Raw genomic sequence first — 21,607 nt, 5'->3', positions numbered from 1 at the left:
TTACTAACTAGTTTCTATTGCACACCAGCTCTTTCTAGTGTGTACTTACTGGCACATTAGCTAGTTTTAGTACACCCTAGCTAGTTTCTATTGTGCATTTGCTGTTCTCTACTGTGCTACAGGTAGCTTCTAATGTGACCAAGCTACATTCGAGGTGCTGGTTTCTGGTGGGTACTAACTAGCTTGTTATGTCCACCAACTGCTAGTTAATGACTGTGCACTAACTAGTTTGCCAGCTCACCAGTTTTGCTGGTCTGTGTGCTTGTTAGCTAGTACTCAATCTGTGCTTACTAGCTTCTTTGGCTCCTAGCTGGTTTCTGATGTGTTATACTGTTTTCTAAAGTAGCTTCAGTTTTATACATAAAAGGTCTCAGTGCAGCTCGTCTGCAGTTCTCAGCAGGTCGTTTCTGTATCAGTCATATTTAAAGAAATAATCTCAGAAGTTCTCAGTTTCGTTCTATGTGGCGCCCCCTAATGGTGATATACGGTAATTGCGGGAGGACACTTCCCAATTTAACCAGACGTCCACGGTCGGCTCCGGTTGTAACTCTTGATTTTCCTGGCTGACGGTCGCTTTCCTTTTCAGACTGTTTGCTTCATCTGAGCGTCGAGTTTGTTTCTTCTTCTTTGGATTTTCACTTCTTGTTGAAGTTGTATCTGTAGTCATCCATCTTTTCTTTGTTTGTTCAGCCATAGTAGATTACTGTTTACTTGCAACACTTGCGGAGAGTGGAAAAGCAGCCGCTTAGCTCCGCCTACCCTCTCTGGCAGACCAACCACTGCTGGCTGATGGAAACGCGTCAGTGGTCCATCGGCTCAGTCACCATTGTTACCTCATTCAGAGAGAGAGAGACGTACAGACATTTATTTACACGAACATCTTCCAGGTTATATCTTTAAGCTCTCAGCCTGTCTGTCTCTCCACATATATGTGTTTATAAGCTCTCAGCCTGTCTGTCTCTCCACATATATGTGTGATTATAAGCTCTCAGCCTGTCTGTCTCTCCACATATATGTGTGTTTATAAGCTCTCAGCCTGTCTGTCTCTCCACATATATGTGTTTATAAGCTCTCAGCCTGTCTGTCTCTCCACATATATGTGTTTATAAGCTCTCAGCCTGTCTGTCTCTCCACATATATGTGTTTATAAGCTCTCAGCCTGTCTGTCTCTCCACATATGTGTGTGTTTATAAGCTCTCAGCCTGTCTGTCTCTCCACATATATGTGTTTATAAGCTCTCAGCCTGTCTGTCTCTCCACATATATGTGTTTATAAGCTCTCAGCCTGTCTGTCTCTCCACATATGTGTGTGTTTATAAGCTCTCAGCCTGTCTGTCTCTCCACATATGTGTTTATAAGCTCTCAGCCTGTCTGTCTCTCCACATATATGTGTTTATAAGCTCTCAGCCTGTCTGTCTCTCCACATATATGTGTTTATAAGCTCTCAGCCTGTCTGTCTCTCCACATATGTGTGTGTTTATAAGCTCTCAGCCTGTCTGTCTCTCCACATATGTGTTTATAAGCTCTCAGTCTGTCTGTCTCTCCACATATGTGTGTGTTTATAAGCTCTCAGCCTGTCTGTCTCTCCACATATGTGTGTGTTTATAAGCTCTCAGCCTGTCTGTCTCTCCACATATGTGTTTATAAGCTCTCAGCCTGTCTGTCTCTCCACATATGTGTGTGTTTATAAGCTCTCAGCCTGTCTGTCTCTCCACATATGTGTGTGTTTATAAGCTCTCAGCCTGTCTGTCTCTCCACATATATGTGTGTGTTTATAAGCTCTCAGCCTGTCTGTCTCTCCACATATATGTGTGTTTATAAGCTCTCAGCCTGTCTGTCTCTCCACATATATGTGTGATTATAAGCTCTCAGCCTGTCTGTCTCTCCACATATATGTGTGATTATAAGCTCTCAGCCTGTCTGTCTCTCCACATATATGTGTTTATAAGCTCTCAGCCTGTCTGTCTCTCCACATATGTGTGTGTTTATAAGCTCTCAGCCTGTCTGTCTCTCCACATATGTGTTTATAAGCTCTCAGCCTGTCTGTCCCTCCACATATTTGTGTGTTTATATACCTCAGTGTTTTTGTGTGTCAGATGATGAACCAAAGATCATTTCACGTCTTATTTGTTCCTCTGTTGATATTTTCTCTATTTTCCGACATGTTTTTGTGCCTTTGTCTGTGAACATGTTGACATGCTGGAAATGATGAATAATGAATATGTAAATGTTTCTGCTCTGTAAAACAAACACATTAATAATCAACCTGTGAGCACATGACCTGTCTTTACTCTGTGTATTAATGTGCATCTTCTCACTTTAAACAGCACTAAATATGTTTTGATGCACGTTGTGATAACTTTGTCATAAAGTCGTAAACTCACCTGCTGTGCTGTTTTTCATCTCTCACTTGTTTTTGCTGCAGAATAGTTTAAAGTCAGTTATCTTATTAATTATTGATCTTATTAAATTATTTTTGAAAGTTTAAGTTTATTACATCTGAAAGAGATCCGTGAACTCATTCGTATACTATTTATTTCTTTATTGGTCAAAGTGATAAAAGGTCGTTTTCTTCATATCTGATGTATTTTGTTGGTTTGGTTTTGCTGGTCGATCATCGCAGATGAAATTAGGAGTGAGCACATAATTAATAAGTTTGGAGTAAACAATAATTAATGTCTCTTTCTTAGATGTAGAGTTTGTCACAGTTTGTTTCAGCTGCAGGTTTCAATATCAACACTTGAATGGAGTTTGGTTTAGTGTCCTTGTTTTGTTCTCTATAATAAGTGTAAACCAAACTCCACTCAAAAATCAGAGTTGTTTCTGATTCATGTGGAACCGAAACTCGTTCATAAATATCAGAGATCAGATGTGAAACGTGCAGCTGTTTTATGATGCACCAAAACATAGAAAACATTTCTGAATAACCTTTACAGTGTTTAAAGTGACGTCATAGTTTATCTAGTAGGGTGTGTGTGTGTGTGTGTGTGTGTGTGTGTGTGTGTGTGTGTGTGTGTGTGTGTGTGTGTGTTGAGCTCTATAGTAAGTCTAACCGTCTAAAACCGTATTTAAGTCATCACGGATCAAATGACAGATTGTCACATAAACATGTCAACTTCTTCTGTCCGTCCAATCAGCGTCCAGCTGTGACGTCAGCGGCTGAATATGCTGGTCCAATGAGGATCCTCCGGGACTCAGGTTGGTCCAGGGGGTCCAGCTTCTGACCCGCAGAGTGAGGACCGGTTTGAGAGCCGAACAGGAGGGTCTTCATCACATCATCGCGGACACAGAGCAGGACGCGGACCACTAACGCTCCGAGGCCAGGATCAGTAACCCGCGCCTGGACCGGGTCTTAGCATGAGACAGAGGTTGCTGATGGACAGACTGAGAGCGCAGCCCGGAGGCGCCGATACATGAGGAGGACATGGAGACACGGAGCTGTGCAGCCCGACACATGTGCACCCTGACCCTGCTGCTGGTGTCCGTGTGTCCGCTCTGCTGCAGCTCCAGCTGGATGTGAGTATCAACCTGATCAGAGACATACCTGCGGAGATGCAGCTCAAACAAACTCCTGTAAAGAAACGGTCGGTTTAAGAGTTACCGCTCACATTTATTTTAAATCAAAAGGCCTTTTTTAATTGTGATTCGTCCAGAGTTTTATCTTTGAACAGACGGAAACAAACCGCCTGAATGAAGTTTGAAATCTGGGACTTAGAATATTAATAAACAACGAGTTAAGTTTGGGCTGCCGACGAGGCAGTGGATAAAGTGCTGGTTCATCTGAGCGCGCGGGTTCTCCGCAACAACCTCCCGAGATCTACTAAAGCCAAGCCGAAGATTAGGCTGGCGCGTGTTTGTTCTCAGTCACACACGCTTCAGATAGAAACGTGTTGAGGCGAGTCCGGGGCACAAGAACACTTTGTCTGACACACAGAACAAACACATTTAAAGGTTAGAAACATGAAGTCTCCGTTTAATTAAATATAATTGTATAATAAAGTATAATAATCAGCCTTTGTGTGTTCAGTGAGTGTGAGCTGATTCTACTCCTCAGTGTGGATCTGCTCACACACACACACACACACACACACACACACACACTGTACCCTCTGAACCAACAAAGACAATAAAAGGCTCTCTCTCTGGGGCGCTCGCGCTGCTCTTCATCTGACCATAAGAGCAGATCAATCAGGCATCTGTTTATATTTAGAGAGCAGAGAAACAATGTGATCGATCCTCTGGAGGTGCTGATCCACTCTGTCTATGACTCTTAGCTTCTAACCTCCCTCTCTGCGGAGTGTGAGCCGCCAGATGACTGTTACTCTGACACCACTAATAATGTTAAACTGATTATATTGATATTATTATAGTCAATTATGTCATTCTGTTTGTAGGATTAACCCGGCCTGATTGTGGTCTAAGTGTGTTGTATTGTTCCTGATGATGGACTCTGAATGTTTTGAATGAGGTTTGGTGCTCCTCTGCTGACTGAGAGCTGGTGTGGTGTGTGTCTCAGGTGGCTGGGTGTGACCTCGGCGGGGGTCCCGGAGAAGCTGGGCTGCTCTAACCTCCCTCTCAGCCTCAAACAGCGCGACCTGTGCCGGAAGAAGCCGTTCCTGCTGCCCAGCATCCAGGACGGAGCGCGGCTGGCCGTGTCCGAGTGCCAGAGCCAGTTCAGACACGAGAGGTGGAACTGCTCCACCAGCGAGCAGCCGCCTGTGTTCAGATACGAGCTGACGAGCGGTGAGGACCCAAAACCTGTTTTATATCTCTAATTAATTCTGTTCATCACACTGCAAACAATACCTGTGCGCCTGAAACTCCAGGTGATACTCAGCCGTCAGGTGAATCCACCTGAGCCCAGGTACTTTAAAGTATCCTACCTACGTCAGTGCTTACAGCTGTTTCTCTCTCTTCTAAAAACTTCTGCAGCAGGTTTTTGAGGAATAATTAAATGTAGATGAATCACTGCCGTGAGGAGTCACGTGAGTTCACTGATCGTTTCTGTTTCTGTGTGGCCCTGCAGGGACCAAAGAGACAGCGTTTATCTATGCAGTCATGGCGGCGGGGCTGGTCCACGCCATCACGCGCTCCTGCAGTCAGGGGAACACGACGGAGTGCGGCTGCGACGCCCGGCTGCAGGGCGGAGGCTCGGCAGCAGACGGCTGGCACTGGGGCGGCTGCTCGGACCACATCCAGTACGGCACCTGGTTCAGCCGCAAGTTCATCGACCACACCGGGAAAAACACGTCGACCACCCGCGGAGGGTACACGCTGAGTGGCATGAACCAGCACAACAGCGAGGTGGGACGACAGGTGAGGACGACACCTGAGGAGACAAGTTAATGTCCTCAAATAATATACACACACACACACACACACACACACACACACACACACACACACACACAAACACACACACACACACACACACACACAAATAAATATATGTACACATGAAGTCTTTGAGCCATGGTGGCGCTGTGGAGCGATGTTCTGCTGATCCTTGTTTACTCTGACAGGCTCTGTGACCCCATGTCATCTGACCCTGCATAATTCCATGCTATTCCACTGATGGACTGTAGGTGGCAGTAACAGAGCAGAGTGCAGCAGAGAGACTCTAAAACATGAAGATAAATGATATTAATTAAAACACACATGAACACACGCGGTCACAAGGTGGGGCTCGAACACGCGGTCACAAGGTGGGGCTCGAACACGCGGTCACAAGGTGGGGCTCGAACACGCGGTCACAAGGTAGGGATCGAACACGCGGGCACACCATGGGGATCGAACACTCGGCCCCCACTACCAGAATCAGAATCGGGGTTGATTGCCAAATAGGTTAGCACCTCCGTCATCAGTAGAGCTGGGTATCCATAAGAATTTCTCGGTGAGGGTTATTTCAGTCACAGTACCAGAGCAGCTCGGACCTGGTGCGTTACCAAAATGTTTAATGTTTACAATAACAATTGACCCCAAAGAAGTGACATCATGTTCTTTTTATTTAGCATGACCAACACACAGCAGTCAGCAATATGAACAATGTGATGAATGAGACAGCTGATGAACATGTGGCTCACGAGCATGAAGAACAAAACCACACAAGACTGAGAGAGAGGGGGAAATTCTACGGTCGTTCGAATCCCGATCCACACTCCATACCAGTTGGTGGCGGTAATGCACCATAACGTTGTTTGCTAACCGCCATAAACACCATAAGAAGTGCAAAACTAACTCACATATTCATGGACGCACTCACGATAAAAAGAGTCCATCAGCGATCACTGATGTCTCCGAAGTTGGTGCAGTAAACAAGTCCGGGCACGGCTCCCTCACTGCTGTGTTTCAGGGGGATGTGCTGAGTCATGCTGCATTCAGGAGCGCTCAGAAACATGAGTGATCAGACACATTTTTACACATTTTTTAAAGATCGATCTCGGGAATTATTAATCGATATTGGGTCATTCAAATGAGAATCGATTTGAATCAGAAAAAAAGATTTCTTTAAACCCAGCCCTGGTCATTAATCACGTTTGAGTGTGTAAGGCTCAGCGCTGCGTCCTGAAACAGAGATGGTGTTTCCTCTGTGTTTAAACGTCTCCTTCGTGTCTCTGCTGACTCTTCAGCATTAACCAGCACAGCTGTGTCGTTTCCATGATGCTCTAAGCAGAACAGCTCAGGCTGTTCACACCCCGTCAGGATAAAACATTTAATAATAATAATAATACATTTTATTTATAAGCGCCTTTCAGGACACTCAAGGTCGCTGTACAAAAAACACAAGCAAGAGTAAAAACACCAACAAGAGTAAAACAAACCAGATAAAATAATTAAGAGTGGGTGAGGGACAGTGCTGAGAGTTGGGGAGAGTAGGTGAGGCGGAACAGATGGGTTTTGAGATTCGATTTAAAGATGGGGAGGGTGGTGCAGTTTCGGAGGTCGGGTGGGAGAGAATTCCAGAGCTGGGGAGCAGAGCGGCTGAAAGCTCTGGCCCCCATGGTGCTGAAACACCATACACCAAACATTTACAAAGTCTTTACTTTCTCCTCTTCTCCTTTCTCCTCCAGGCAATCGAGGGGACGATGTCCACAGACTGTCGTTGTCACGGCGTCTCCGGCTCCTGCGCAGTGAAGACGTGTTGGAGGACGATGGCGCCGTTCGAGCGTGTTGGCGTGTACCTGAAGGAGCGCTACGAGCGCAGTGTTCAGGTGTCAAACCGCTCCAGGAGGAAGACCAGGAGGAAGGAGCAGCGTCACCTCCCTGTGGACAAACAGCAGCTCATCTTCTTCAACAAGTCTCCGAACTACTGCCTGGAGGACCGGCGGCGCGGCGTGGCCGGCACCAGGGGGCGCCGCTGCAACCGCACGTCTACAGGCTCAGACAGCTGCAACCTGCTGTGCTGCGGCCGCGGATACAACACACACGTGGTGAGACACGTCCAACGCTGCGAGTGCAAGTTCGTCTGGTGCTGCTACGTCCGCTGCAGGCGCTGCGAGAGCATGAACGACATGCACACCTGCAAATAAAGACAACTTACCTGTAAATAAGACCAGAGTACACCTGTAAATAAAGACTGCACACCTGTGAATAAAGACAACTTACCTGTAAATAAAGACTGCACACCTGTGAATAAAGACAACTTACCTGTAAATAAAGACTGCACACCTGTGAATAAAGACTACACACATGTAGATAAAGAATGCACACCTGTAAATAAAGACTGCACACCTGTAAATAAAGACCGCACACCTGTAAAAAAAGACTGCACACCTGTGAATAAAGACAACTTACCTGTAAATAGCTGACCAGAGTACACCTGCAAATAAAGATGAGGAAACACCTGGAGATAAGCACACCTGGGGTTAGGGGTAGGTGATAAGGTTGTTAATTAAGTGAAGTGAATGAATGAGGGTCTGTGATTGGTCCACAGAGACTATCATAACCAGAGTTATCTCAGACACTTTACGGACAGAGCAGGTCTCGACCGTACTCTTTGTTATTTAGAGAGAGACCAACATGAATCACCACGAGCAGCACGTAACCTTCCTTTAACAGGCAGAAACCTCGAGCAGAACCAGACTCATGCTGAACATCTGCAGAGACTGGACGGGCTGGGAGAGAGAGAGAGAGAGAGAGAGAGAGAGAGAGACAGGCAGACAGAGCAACAACAACAACAACAAATGTTCTTTTTACAACAACAATTTATATATTATTTTAAACATCAGTCTGTCTCCATCTCTCAGCTGAAATCTTTATTCAGATTTATTTCAATATATTTATATAATATATATATGATATATATATGTGTGTGTGTATATATATATATATATATATATATATATATTATAGATATACTAATATGTTTATATAAGATCCTGTGTGACTCAGAGTGATTCTGTTTCTGCAGGTTGACGTGATTTGTAAAAACAACTCTGTCCTGTTAGTACACACACTCAGCACTTTGTGTGTGTGTGTGTGTGAGTGTGTGTGTGTGTGTGTGTGTGTGTGTGTGAGAGAGAGAGAGAGAGAGAGAGAGAGAGAATAGCAGGAAATCCTGGACTGTAAATAAGATTCAGTTGCTCTTTTCTCTTTCCTGAAACTTTCTGCTCTGTCATCACACAGAGCTGATGACACACACACGCACACACACACACGCACACACACACACATACACACGCACGCACACATACACATACACACACACTGACATGGTTTTACTCTCACTTTTTAGTGTTATGTTATTTTATTAGATCTGATTTTTCTGTTAGGCTGTAAAAGTATGTTTTAAGATTTTCTTCTTCCCCTTCAAAATAAAAGCGTTGATTTCACTTTGAGTTTATTGATCAGTCTTTGAGAGGTGACTTCACTTTAACTGGCATGAATTCATAAAAGAGTTGTGAGGGGAGATTCTTTTAGATTGAAGTGATCCCGGTGCCCCCCCCCGGTCTGTGTGACTCTCAGTGGGAGCTTCAGTGACTAAATGAACATCATGCTGTGTTGAAGAAGACTTGAAACTAGAGACTGAGACCATAAAGTCATTAGGAACATGTTTACTGAGGGAATAGATGAAGGGAGAAGGAGGAGCATGTTCTCATAGACTTCTATAGGATCAGGAGAGGAGGAGGAGCATGTTCTCATAGACTTCTATAGGATCAGACTTCCTTATAACCAGTGGAGTCACCCCCTGCTGGACATTAGAGAGAATGCAGGTTCTCATTACAGGCTCTTCTGTTTTACAGTTTGTGGTTCAATCAAACATCTTTTTACATCATGACAGAGATTAACAGTCAAACAGTCTGTGAGCAAAGAATCAGACGAGTCAGCAGCAGAGCTTCAGGAAACGGGGGGGGGGGGGGTGAGGGGATGAGGGGGGGGATGAGGGGATGAGGGGGGGGTGGACCCCTGAAAAGCAGGAGCGACGCGGACACACTGAGCACAGACGGGCTGAGAGGACAGAAGTGATGGAGTCGAGTTTAAAGCTGCTGTTTGTCTCTCTGATGATGATGGCGACCTGCGCTGCTTCACAACAGGTACTGACTTTACATTCACTCTCTCATTCACTCGTTCATTCACTCGTTCATTCACTCGTTCGTTCAGATATTTGAGCATGTGCAGCTGAAACATTCTGTGTTGAGTTAAACTCTTCTGACTGTTTATACAGAAGAATAAAATGAACACCATGTTTTATTTCAATATCAAAAATACTTGACGTTAAAAAAAGGATATTTTCATACTGTGGAGGGTTCAGATTCAGATTGTTGTCGATCTGTGACTCGGTGTTCTCCTGTCGTAGTTTGTCTCTTTAGTTTTGAAAGCTGCTCCATAAACGATCAAACTGTTGATTCTCTTCATTCCTTCATTAATCATCTTTTATTTTGGTGATTCTTTCACTGAGGTTTGCTTCCAGGTTTTTACCTGTTACAGGTTGTTTGAAAAGGTGATGGGATGATAAATTATTTTATTGGATGTTTTCATCACTGATCGCCTTTAACCTTTGACCTGTGTGTCTGTTTCCTGGGGGGATCAGATCGAGCTGATTGCCAGAGCAGCGAGTATTCAAAGTCACTTCCTGTTTACACTCTGACCCCGGATGTTTCTGATGTCTCAGGGTTTTCTCTGCTTCAGTACATTTTATATAAATATAAACATAAAGTTTGACCTTTGACCTCTTTCTTTGTGTAAATAAGTGTTAATGTTCTCTCCTCTCCGTCAGCTGTGATGAACACACAATAAAGTCTGTTTGTGTGTTTGTGTCAGAACTTCTGCTCGAACTCGACCGTGCTGAGGACTCGCACAACGTGTCACTCCTGCAGCATCAGTTTGTTGGTTCCCTGTCCGTCCGGATACAAGCTGACCCCAGGATCCAACGCACACGACTGCAAGTAAGCAACACAACACTCTTTCAAAATAAAGGTCCTTTTATGCAACTCCCTCCTTGCAGGCCTTTCTGCATGCACAGTGAAACCTCTGCAGATGATCCAGAATGCAGCAGCACGATTGGTCTTCAACCAACCCATAACGGCTCGTATCCCTCCGCTGTTCGTATCTCTCTGCTGTTCCTATCCTTCCGCTGTTCGTATCCCTGCACTGCTCGTATCTCTCTGCTGTTCGTATCCCTCCGCTGTTCGTATCCCTCCGCTGTTCGTATCTCTCCGCTGTTCGTATCCCTCCACTGTTCGTATCCCTGCACTGCTCGTATCTCTCTGCTGTTCGTATCCCTCCGCTGTTCGTATCCCTCCGCTGTTCGTATCCCTGCACTGCTAGTATCCCTCCGCTGTTCGTATCCCTCCACTGTTCGTATCCCTCCGCTGTTCGTATCCCTGCACTGCTCGTATCCCTGCACTGCTCGTATCCCTCCGCTGTTCGTATCCCTCCGCTGTTCGTATCCCTCCGCTGTTCGTATCCCTGCACTGCTCGTATCTCTCTGCTGTTCGTATCCCTCCGCTGTTCGTATCCCTCCGCTGTTCGTATCCCTCCACTGTTCGTATCCCTGCACTGCTCGTATCCCTCCGCTGTTCGTATCCCTGCACTGCTAGTATCCCTCCGCTGTTCGTATCCCTCCACTGTTCGTATCCCTCCGCTGTTCGTATCCCTGCACTGCTCGTATCCCCCCGCTGTTCGTATCCCTCCCCTGTTCGTATCCCTGCACTGTTCGTATCCCTCCCCTGTTCGTATCCCTGCACTGTTCGTATCCCTCGGCTGTTCGTATCCCTCCGCTGTTCGTATCCCTGCACTGTTCGTATCCCTCCACTGTTTGTATCCCTCCGCTGTTCGTATCCCTGCACTGTTCGTATCCCTCCGATGTTCGTATCCCTCCACTGCTCGTATCCCTCCACTGTTCGTATCCCTGCACTGTTCGTATCCCTCCACATATCCCTCCACTGGCTCCCAGCTGCCGCTCGCTTCAAATTCAAACCCTGTCGCTCGCTTACCAAACAGCAACAAAAACGTCTGCTAGTGAATTGAGGATGTATTTTATGCTGACTAGGATTTTCATGATGATGACTATACGGATCTTGTTGATGTTGGTGATGATGCTCTGCCTGTCAGCACCTGTGTCCAATCACACCTGAAGCTGTGTGTTGGCTCTCACTGACTCCGCCCCCTCCTGTCTCGTTTGTTGCTTGTGTCGTATTATCTCTCAGATGTTTGTCTCTTTGGACTAAAGTGTCTGCTACATGAAACTGTAACACTGTCAAATTAAATATACTATTTATTCATATTCTTATATATTTATTACCTGTACAGGTACTACATCAGGACGGCCAGTCTGAAGCTGTCCATCAGCGGCTGCTCCTTCGAGTGCTACAGGGAGGAGGAGGTGAAGAGCTGCTGTCCTGGTTTCTGGGGTCCAGACTGCATCGGTACGTTCATGTGAAAGTGTCAGTAAACATGGAGGGATCATCCTCTGAGGAGCAGGAAGGTCACCTGTGAACTTCACTTCATTTTCTGGATCCCTTGTTGTTATCAGCATTGGTCAAGGTTTGAGTTTGACCTATCAGTGGTGCTAGAGGGAAGGTCAGGGGTCACTAACATCTGAAGGTTCATGTTCTGGAGAGCAGGATGGATCAGGATGTTGAAGTCTGAACTTTGATCTGAAGAAAGACAAGAACAGGGTCTGATGGTCTGATGGTCTGAGGGTCTGAGGGTCTGATGGTCTGAGGGTCTGATGGTCTGAGGGTCTGAGGGTCTGATGGTCTGAGGGTCTGATGGTCTGAGGGTCTGAGGGTCTGATGGTCTGAGGGTCTGATGGTCTGAGGGTCTGAGGGTCTGAGGGTCTGATGGTCTGAGGGTCTGAGGGTCTGATGGTCTGAGGGTCTGAGGGTCTGAGGATCTGATGGTCTGAGGGTCTGAGGGTCTGAGGGTCTGAGGGTCTGAGGGTCTGAGGGTCTGATGGTCTGAGGGTCTGAGGGTCTGAGGGTCTGATGGTCTGAGGGTCTGAGGGTCTGAGGGTCTGACGGTGACCTCCAGGTGCCCGGTGTCACATGCTGGTCCTGCAGGATGCTCATCAGTCCTGCAGGAACCAGGACTTCCTTCCTGTGCAGAGTCTCAGTCAGCAGGACACAAAGTGCTGACGCTCACAGGAGGAGCTGCTGTGACGCTTCATGATTTCAGGGTTAACTTGTAACCAGCTGCTTGGGAGCCGGAGGGTGGCCGGTTCAAGTCCCGCTACGGACCAAGCGTTGAATTGTGGCTGGTAGCTGGAGAGATGCCTGTTCCTTTCCTGAGCACTGTCGAGGTGTCCTTGAGCAAGGCACCGACTGTCCAACTGCTTTGGGGGCATGTCACTCTGACACCTCTCCATTAGTGCATGTCCACTGGTTCCTGTTTGTGCATGTGTGTAATTTGGGCCTTTACGTGTGTAGCATGTTTGTCCGAACGCCTCGGGGATGAATGAAGTATCTGTTCTCTTCTTCTCTTCAGTCAAGTGTGAAAGGACACGCCCTCACAGGGACACAGGATCTGTTACTGAGCAATCATTCAGTGGACCATTCATGTGTTTTGCTAACTGTAACACAACCACACAAACAAACTTACAGTCAGGTGACCTGGGATTCACACCTTTGACCTGTGTGTGTCTGCATGTGTGAAAGGTCAGGACTCAGTCAGGAGTCTTTGTCCTGTGATGAGCAGAGATAAGAGACGCTCAGAGGAAGAGGAGGAGAGGGACACACAGGAAGTGGAGGGATGATCTGTTTCCTGTCACACAACATGAAAACAACACTCCACAAACTGTTTCCTGTGTGTGTGTGTGTGTGTGTGTGTGTGTATGTGCGCATGTGTGTGCGTGTGTGTATGTGCGCATGTGTGTGCCAGAGTGTCCAGACCGGGCTGACAGACCCTGCAGTGACAGAGGAACCTGTTCTGAGGGACTGGGAGGGAATGGGACCTGCAGCTGTCAGGTGACAACACACACACCTGGAATAACCACACACACACACACAAACACACACACACATACATTTACTGATGGAGTCACATTAAACATAAACACTGTATATGTTCACAACTGCAACCCTGATGTATACAGACTGTGTTTAAGTGTCAGCAGGAGCACAAACAGACCTGATCAGTGCTTTTAACTACACTTCCCATGATGCTCTGGGGGATGTAAACAGGATGTAATAATATGGTAGAATAATGTGGTTATTGTATATATGTGTGTGTGTGTGTGTGTGTGTGTGTGTGTGTGTGTGTGTGTGTGTGTGTGTGTGTGTGTCATACATTCAGGAGGGCTTTGCAGGAACAGCCTGTGAGGTTTGTGTACCTGGTCGTTATGGGACCACCTGCAGCTCAGGTGAGTTTAAATAAAGTTTAATACATAGTTTTTTTTCTCAGTTTACGCATCGTCATGTATTTCTCTGTATTTCTGTGTGTGTGTGTGTGTGTGTGTGTGTGTGTGTGCAGTGTGTTCCTGTGTGCATGGTCTGTGTGAGTCTGGTCTCAAAGGTTCTGGTTCCTGCACCTGTTTCTCTGGATATAAAGGTCCAAACTGTGATCAGGGTCAGTCTCTGCTCTTACTCATTATGTACTCGTTAAGTTAAAAAGGTTCACTTTAAGTTAAAGAAGAAGATGATTTTTTTAACCACAAACAGACGTTACATCGCTCTCTTCAAACACACCAGACTCCACCGATCAAAATCATGACGTTTCCTCACCGAACACAGGAGCTGCTGCTCCCTCCAATAAGTGGTCCGTTTGTGTTTTTGTGAGTTACAAATATTTTTTGGATCCAAACTAATTGTTTAAAACACCAGAACTACACAATAACACAAACACACTGAGACACCGAGGCAGCTGTACACCACTAGTTCTGCTATGTAAAATCCCAGTTTTTATGAATGGAGTCTGGTGTGTTTGCAGAGAGCGATGTAACGTCATGTAGGGATCCTTTCTGTAATATAGTCACACACTTAGTGTGTATTAAGACCAGTGCTAATTGTGTCCTGTGTTCAGAGTTACCCATGTGTCACCTGTGTGTCACCTGTGTGTTCAGAGTTACCTGCGTGTGCGGCTCTCGGCTGTCAGCAGAACTCTCGCTGTATGGAAGAAGCTCTGACGGGTCAGCTGGTGTGTCAGTGTCTGCCGGGGTATCAGAAGTCTGGAGATCAGTGTTTGTGTGAGTTAATATAACTTATAATGATAATACTAATGATGATAATAATATACAAACATCATTAATAATATTTCAACTCCCGATCAACCTAAACAGTGAGTGTTAGAGTAAATGTCACTAATGGGCCTCCATAGACGTGCAGCTTGACCTCTGTACTGTGCATACTAGCAGCGTTAGCTTAGCATCGCACTCGTCTTATTAAAAAAGAATTCATGTTTTTTAGGCCACTTTGTTAGTTTAAAAGACTTTTATGATTTTCAGGTTTCAGAAAAATGTCGTGTTTTAATTCTTTCTTTGTCACGTCAGAGTTCATTTGGTCACAGACGTCTTGGTGAGGCTAATTACACCAAAACGGTTTGTCTCTCCTCCGTGTCCTCAGCCGTTAACCCGTGTCTCCAGCCCGTCTGTCACGTCCACGCCTCCTGCGTCCACACGGGGCCAAACCAGCACCTGTGCGCCTGTAACGCCGGCTACAGCGGGGACGGACGCGTCTGCATGGCCATCGACCCGTGTCAGATCAGACAGGGAGGCTGCTCCGCCGAGTCCGCACGATGCGTCTACGACGGGCCGGGGAAGGTACGGAACACCTGGGGCGGGGTCAAGATCAGGATCAGATTATAGATCAGGATCATATCAAAGATCAGGATCAGATTATAGATCAGATTATAGATCAGATTATAGATCAGGATCAGATTATAGATCAGATTATAGATCAGGATCAGATTATAGATCAGGATCAGATTATAGATCAGATTATAGATCAGGATCAGATTAAAGATCAGATTATAGATCAGGATCAGATCAAAGATCAGGATCAGATTATAGATCAGATTATAGATCAGGATCAGATTATAGATCAGATTATAGATCAGATTATAGATCAGGATCAGATTATAGATCAGATTATAGATCAGGATCAGATTATAGATCAGGATCAGATTAAAGATCAGGATCAGATTATAGATCAGATTATAGATCAGGATCAGATTAAAGATCAGATTATAGATCAGGATCAGATTATAGATCAGATTATAGATCAGATTATAGATCAGGATCAGATTATAGATCAGGATCAGATTATAGATCAGATTATAGATCAGGATCAGATTAAAGATCAGATTATAGATCAGGATCAGATCAAAGATCAGGATCAGATTATAGATCAGATTATAGATCAGATTATAGATCAGGATCAGATTATAGATCAGATTATAGATCAGGATCAGATTATAGATCAGATTATAGATCAGGATCAGATCAAAGATCAGGATCAGATTATAGATCAGATTATAGATCAGGATCAGATTAAAGATCAGATTATAGATCAGGATCAGATTATAGATCAGATTATAGATCAGGATCAGATTAAAGATCAGATTATAGATCAGGATCAGATCAAAGATCAGGATCAGATTATAGATCAGATTATAGATCAGATTATAGATCAGGATCAGATTATAGATCAGATTATAGATCAGGATCAGATTAAAGATCAGATTATAGATCAGGATCAGATCAAAGATCAGGATCAGATTATAGATCAGATTATAGATCAGATTATAGATCAGGATCAGATTATAGATCAGATTATAGATCAGATTATAGATCAGGATCAGATTATAGATCAGATTATAGATCAGGATCAGATTATAGATCAGGATCAGATTAAAGATCAGGATCAGATTATAGATCAGATTATAGATCAGGATCAGATTAAAGATCAGATTATAGATCAGGATCAGATTATAGATCAGATTATAGATCAGGATCAGATTAAAGATCAGATTATAGATCAGATTATAGATCAGGATCAGATTATAGATCAGGATCAGATTATAGATCAGATTATAGATCAGGATCAGATTAAAGATCAGATTATAGATCAGGATCAGATCAAAGATCAGGATCAGATTATAGATCAGATTATAGATCAGATTATAGATCAGGATCAGATTATAGATCAGATTATAGATCAGGATCAGATTATAGATCAGATTATAGATCAGGATCAGATCAAAGATCAGGATCAGATTATAGATCAGGATCATATCAAAGATCAGGATCAGATTATAGATCAGATTATAGATCAGATTATAGATCAGGATCAGATTATAGATCAGATTATAGATCAGGATCAGATTATAGATCAGGATCAGATTAAAGATCAGGATCAGATTATAGATCAGATTATAGATCAGGATCAGATTAAAGATCAGATTATAGATCAGGATCAGATCAAAGATCAGGATCAGATTATAGATCAGGATCAGATTAAAGATCAGATTATAGATCAGGATCAGATCAAAGATCAGGATCAGATTATAGATCAGGATCATATCAAAGATCAGGATCAGATTATAGATCAGATTATAGATCAGGATCAGATTAAAGATCAGATTATAGATCAGGATCAGATTAAAGATCAGATTATAGATCAGGATCAGATTATAGATCAGGAACATATCAAAGATCAGGATCAGATCAAAGATCAGGATCAGATTATAGATCAGGATCATATCAAAGATCAGGATCAGATCAAAGATCAGGATCAGATTATAGATCAGGATCAGATTATAGATCGTCCTTCACACTGCAGACTCTGTGATGTAACTCGGCCCTGAGCTCCTGAACTTTGCAGCTCTGACAGAGAAGCTGATCTGACACACTCAGCAGATCTGGGAAAGAGGGAATCACTCATGTACATACAGGTCCTTCAAACGATGTACACCATTACTGCCCCAGATCTGAGAAGCAGAGTGTATCACAGAGGGTGGGGGGAGGAGGATGTACCAAAGGGTTACACTTGTAGCTCTATAAATCTAATGCAAGAGCTGAACCACGCCAAGCTGGGATGAGGTTTTAGATTATTAACCCTGTGTGTACCTGCTGTGTTGTCAGTCTCACTGTGAGTGTCTACCTGGTTTTGAACACCTGTCTGGGGGCGGCTGCAGCCTGAAGGAGTCGTGTCGACCTGAATCCTGTCACAAGAATGCAAACTGCACCACCGTGGGACCCGGGCGAGTCCAGTGAGTCTCTTTGTTCATCTGATGGATCTTCACATGTTTATGTATGACACTCACCTGTCCCTCCCCCCTCAGGTGCACCTGTCTCCAGGGTTACCTTGGTAATGGTAAATTCTGTTACGGGAACATCATTCAGCGTCTGAACAGTCTGAACACGGAGCCGGGGGGCCAGTGGAGGGGTCAGCTGAGCAACGCCATCCAGCTGTTCAGTACGATGAAGATTTACACTTTATCATTTATTTATTGTTTGTTTATTATTTATCTAATTATGTTTACGTTAATATAACAACACACTCACCTTTTACATGAACACAGACCTCTTCCATAACTTACATTTCTGTTTGTGGATGTTTTCATGACGTGCTGAAAGGTTGATTTTTAGCTTTAGCCACGCTCGCTGTTTCCCCTTGGTCCCAGTATTTATGCTAAGCTAACCATAACATGACTCCAGCTCTGTACTAAATCAGTGAATGTAGCCGCCTTGAAGTCACCCATTGGTTTAGACCACTGTTAGCCTCCTAAACTCATTAGGAACATGTTTACTGAGGGAGTACATCAGGAGAGGAGGAGGAGCATGTTCTCATAGACTTCTATAGGATCAGACTTCTGTCTAAAACCAGTTGGACTTTTTATTTTCATTAACACTAACAATGAGTGTTTGTCTTCAGGTTCTGTGTCGTGGCAGCTGCAGAGTTTGGGTCCGTTCACTCTGTTTGTCCCGACCAATAAAGGCTTCAGAGGAACTTCAGTAAGAGCCAATCGCATTCACTCAAACATGATGAACCTTTAAACCTTTACATTATTTTAATGAGACAGTGTTTGTGTGTTTGTTGAGCAGGTGAGGACTCTGACCTCTGACCCCTCCAAAGCTAAGTACCTGTGTAAGCTGCACCTGGTTGCTGGGGTGATGCCATTCAGCACTCTGAAGAAAACAGACGTCTTTTACACTCTGACGGGAAAATCAGCCGAGATAGACACCTCAGAGGGGGTACGCTTCGTTCATCTGTCATAACAAGCTGACTTTAAAACACGAGCAGAGGATGACCTTAGTTTGCTTTGCAGAGGTGACCTGGGGTCCGTTTCAGAAAGGAGGTTCAACAAAGCCTCAGTCTAACCCCGGCCTGTGGTTTGACTTACTCCGACAGCTGATCAGAGTTAGTTCAATCAACTCTGAGCAGGTTCAGCAGGAGTTAAAAAGCCAGCATTAATGGAGCCCCGACACCACGATTCACCATGGCAACGTTACACAAAAACAGGTCCTCCTACGTCACACCAGTGGAGCTCGAAATCCTCACGCGGACGTTCAGCGAATACGAGCATGTTTTTAGAAACATAAAGTAACACGGCTGCAGCTGCAAAAGAGAGAGAAGCGGCTCGAGTGAACGCGTCAGTTTGAACTGGTCTGTTTATTTAATACTTAATCACGACCGGAAGCTAAAATGTATATTAATTTAGGAGCAATGCAGCGGGAGAAAAAAACATACATGGAAGCAGCTAAAAATAAAACAGCAGAACATCATTGAAAGGTGCGGCTCAGGCAGAACAGGCTCATGGCTGAACCTCACTTCAGTCAGATTTTAAATATGAAACAGATTAAATATCATTCAGTGGCTGTTTTAATGTGCATCAGCTTTATCCCTAACATGATGCTGACTTCACATACATTATAATTCATGTTGATTAAACTGAATGTGTTAGTTTGAAAAAAAAAATCCAATAACTTACGGCGTCTTATCTGAGCGCTCTCGGCAGTGGTGGTGGAAAATCTACAAATGATGACTTTGACACAGATTTGTCTTTTGATTTTTTTATCATAATTATAAAAGACTTTTGCAAAGCGGTCAGAGCAGCACAGAGACGCACGTGAGACGGGCTGAATGAACGAGGAAGTGAATGAGGGTTTTATATTCTAGAGGGAGGAGACGGAGCGAAACTCTGAGTGTCCTGAAGAAAACCTGCTCGCGACCAGGTGAGGTTCACAGACACAGTTACCATAGTAACCAACTCAGAGTTAAAGTTACCTCTCTTTCTGAAACGGCAAACCCGAGGTTTCCCTCATTTCAGGGTTAACAAACTCGGGGTTTTCACTGAACCCGCTTTCTGAAACGGACCCCAGGTATGAAGAGAGGCAGAAAGAATAAAACATGTTATTGTCTGTTTTTTTCAGGACTCTCAGACTAAGATCCGTCTCCATGGCAGCAGAAAGAAAGGCGTCATCATCCAGTCTGACGTGTTGGCGTCCAACGGGATGATTCACATCATCAACAAGCTGATGGACAGCGTTTCTCCCACCGTGGAGAGCAACGCGCAGGTATAAAAACATCGCATATATACGATCAGTGGTGGAAGCAGGTTAAATCCACTTCATGCATTCACTGATTCATTGGTTTGTTCTCTACATGAACAGGAGAACCTGAAGAGGATCGTCTCTGACTGGGGGAAATTCGACAAGTTCAAGTCTTTGCTGGAGGTAGAAAGTTTCTGTAGCTCACCTCTCAGGTCTGTTTCTGTTTTTATAGAATGAAGGGAAAAATCCCTGATTTATTATTTTCTAATAAATTGATAAGCAAACCAGAGAAACATTTAGGCACTCAGATGAGATGTGATCACATAGAGCTCATTTCCATCTGTAGTCCTTCAGCAGGTGAAGGTAAACACTGATGATACACCTGTGTGTCTAATGAATCTACATCAGTTCAGTTTATTTGAATCATGGCTGAAGCACACCTGTTCTCTGAGCAGAAAGCTGACCTGGCATCAGTCCTGGACAGTCCTGGTCCACTCACCGTCTTCGCTCCCAGCAGCTCCGCCTTCGACAGGATGGCTGACGGACACCTGGAGTACCTGAGCAGTCCTGAGGTAAGAACCAATCAGCACGGCAGGTACTGTATCTGTTTGTTATTAATTACCATTAAACTGTTCTCTGCTGTGAACTCTCACAAACTCTGAACGTTCAGGGTCACCACAAGCTGCTGGAGCTTCTGAGGAACCACCTGGTCCAGTCCACCGTGGTCAGTACACCTGTCTGCTCACCTTTAATATCTAACTTCAGGAAACACCTTTGTCCTTCAAATCTTCTCATGACGATTCTGTTCCTGTGAAGCTGGAGGTCTACAACGCCGTGTCCAGTCCCCGGATAGTGACGATGGCCAACCAGGTTCTGACCTTCAACGTGACCGAAAACGTGAGATCTCTTTCCACCTGTACCACCGTCTCTATCTCAGTGACACCACCTGTACCACCGTCTCTATCTCAGTGACACCACCTGTACCACCGTCTCTATCTCAGTGACACCACCTGTACCACCGTCTCTATCTCAGTGACACCACCTGTACGACCGTCTCAGTGACACCGCCTGTACCACCGTCTCTATCTCAGTGACACCGCCTGTACCACCGTCTCTATCTCAGTGACACCACCTGTACGACCGTCTCTATCTCAGTGACACCGCCTGTACGACCGTCTCTATCTCAGTGACACCGCCTGTACGACCGTCTCTATCTCAGTGACACCACCTGTACGACCGTCTCTATCTCAGTGACACCGCCTGTACGACCATCTCAGTGACACCACCTGTACGACCGTCTCTATCTCAGTGACATCACCTGTACGACCGTCTCTATCTCAGTGACACCGCCTGTACGACCGTCTCTATCTCAGTGACACCACCTGTACGACCGTCTCAGTGACACCACCTGTACGACCGTCTCTATCTCAGTGACACCACCTGTACGACCGTCTCAGTGACACCACCTGTACGACCGTCTCTATCTCAGTGACACCACCTGTACGACCGTCTCAGTGACACCACCTGTATGACCGTCTCAGTGACACCACCTGTACGACCGTCTCTATCTCAGTGACACCACCTGTACGACCGTCTCTATCTCAGTGACACCACCTGTACGACCGTCTCAGTGACACCACCTGTACGACCGTCTCAGTGACACCACCTGTACGACCGT

At 45.0% G+C, this 21,607-nt stretch overlaps 2 protein-coding genes across 2 annotated transcripts in view; both read left to right on the top strand.

Moving 5' to 3' along the window:
- Window positions 1-3,143: 3,143 nt before the first annotated feature.
- Window positions 3,144-7,848, top strand: wnt16 (wingless-type MMTV integration site family, member 16). The gene is made up of 4 exons (XM_069671251.1): window positions 3,144-3,515; window positions 4,516-4,742; window positions 5,026-5,315; window positions 7,070-7,848. Exons 1-4 carry the CDS (start codon window positions 3,424-3,426, stop codon window positions 7,526-7,528), a joined length of 1,068 nt encoding a protein of 355 aa, XP_069527352.1. The 5' UTR covers window positions 3,144-3,423; the 3' UTR covers window positions 7,529-7,848.
- A 1,606-nt stretch (window positions 7,849-9,454) lies between these two features.
- Window positions 9,455-21,607, top strand: part of stab2 (stabilin 2) — a 35,767-nt gene continuing 23,614 nt past the window's right edge. The window contains exons 1-17 of the mRNA XM_069670923.1: window positions 9,455-9,532; window positions 10,260-10,384; window positions 11,751-11,866; window positions 13,320-13,405; window positions 13,734-13,800; window positions 13,911-14,006; window positions 14,500-14,622; window positions 14,999-15,195; window positions 17,518-17,645; window positions 17,718-17,851; window positions 18,311-18,390; window positions 18,481-18,630; window positions 19,810-19,953; window positions 20,050-20,112; window positions 20,385-20,501; window positions 20,600-20,653; window positions 20,746-20,826. Coding sequence (XP_069527024.1) covers window positions 9,464-9,532; window positions 10,260-10,384; window positions 11,751-11,866; window positions 13,320-13,405; window positions 13,734-13,800; window positions 13,911-14,006; window positions 14,500-14,622; window positions 14,999-15,195; window positions 17,518-17,645; window positions 17,718-17,851; window positions 18,311-18,390; window positions 18,481-18,630; window positions 19,810-19,953; window positions 20,050-20,112; window positions 20,385-20,501; window positions 20,600-20,653; window positions 20,746-20,826 — 1,830 coding nt within the window. The 5' untranslated portion in view covers window positions 9,455-9,463. The remainder of the gene's footprint in view (window positions 9,533-10,259; window positions 10,385-11,750; window positions 11,867-13,319; window positions 13,406-13,733; window positions 13,801-13,910; window positions 14,007-14,499; window positions 14,623-14,998; window positions 15,196-17,517; window positions 17,646-17,717; window positions 17,852-18,310; window positions 18,391-18,480; window positions 18,631-19,809; window positions 19,954-20,049; window positions 20,113-20,384; window positions 20,502-20,599; window positions 20,654-20,745; window positions 20,827-21,607) is intronic.

The sequence above is a fragment of the Semicossyphus pulcher genome, unplaced genomic scaffold (genome assembly GCF_022749685.1).
Source record: "Semicossyphus pulcher isolate SPU_LCO1_2020_fin unplaced genomic scaffold, fSemPul1.0.p SCAF_20, whole genome shotgun sequence".
NCBI lineage: Eukaryota > Metazoa > Chordata > Actinopteri > Labriformes > Labridae > Semicossyphus > Semicossyphus pulcher.
Note: the sequence above shows the minus strand (reverse complement) of the source record. Positions and strands in the feature narration are given on the sequence as shown.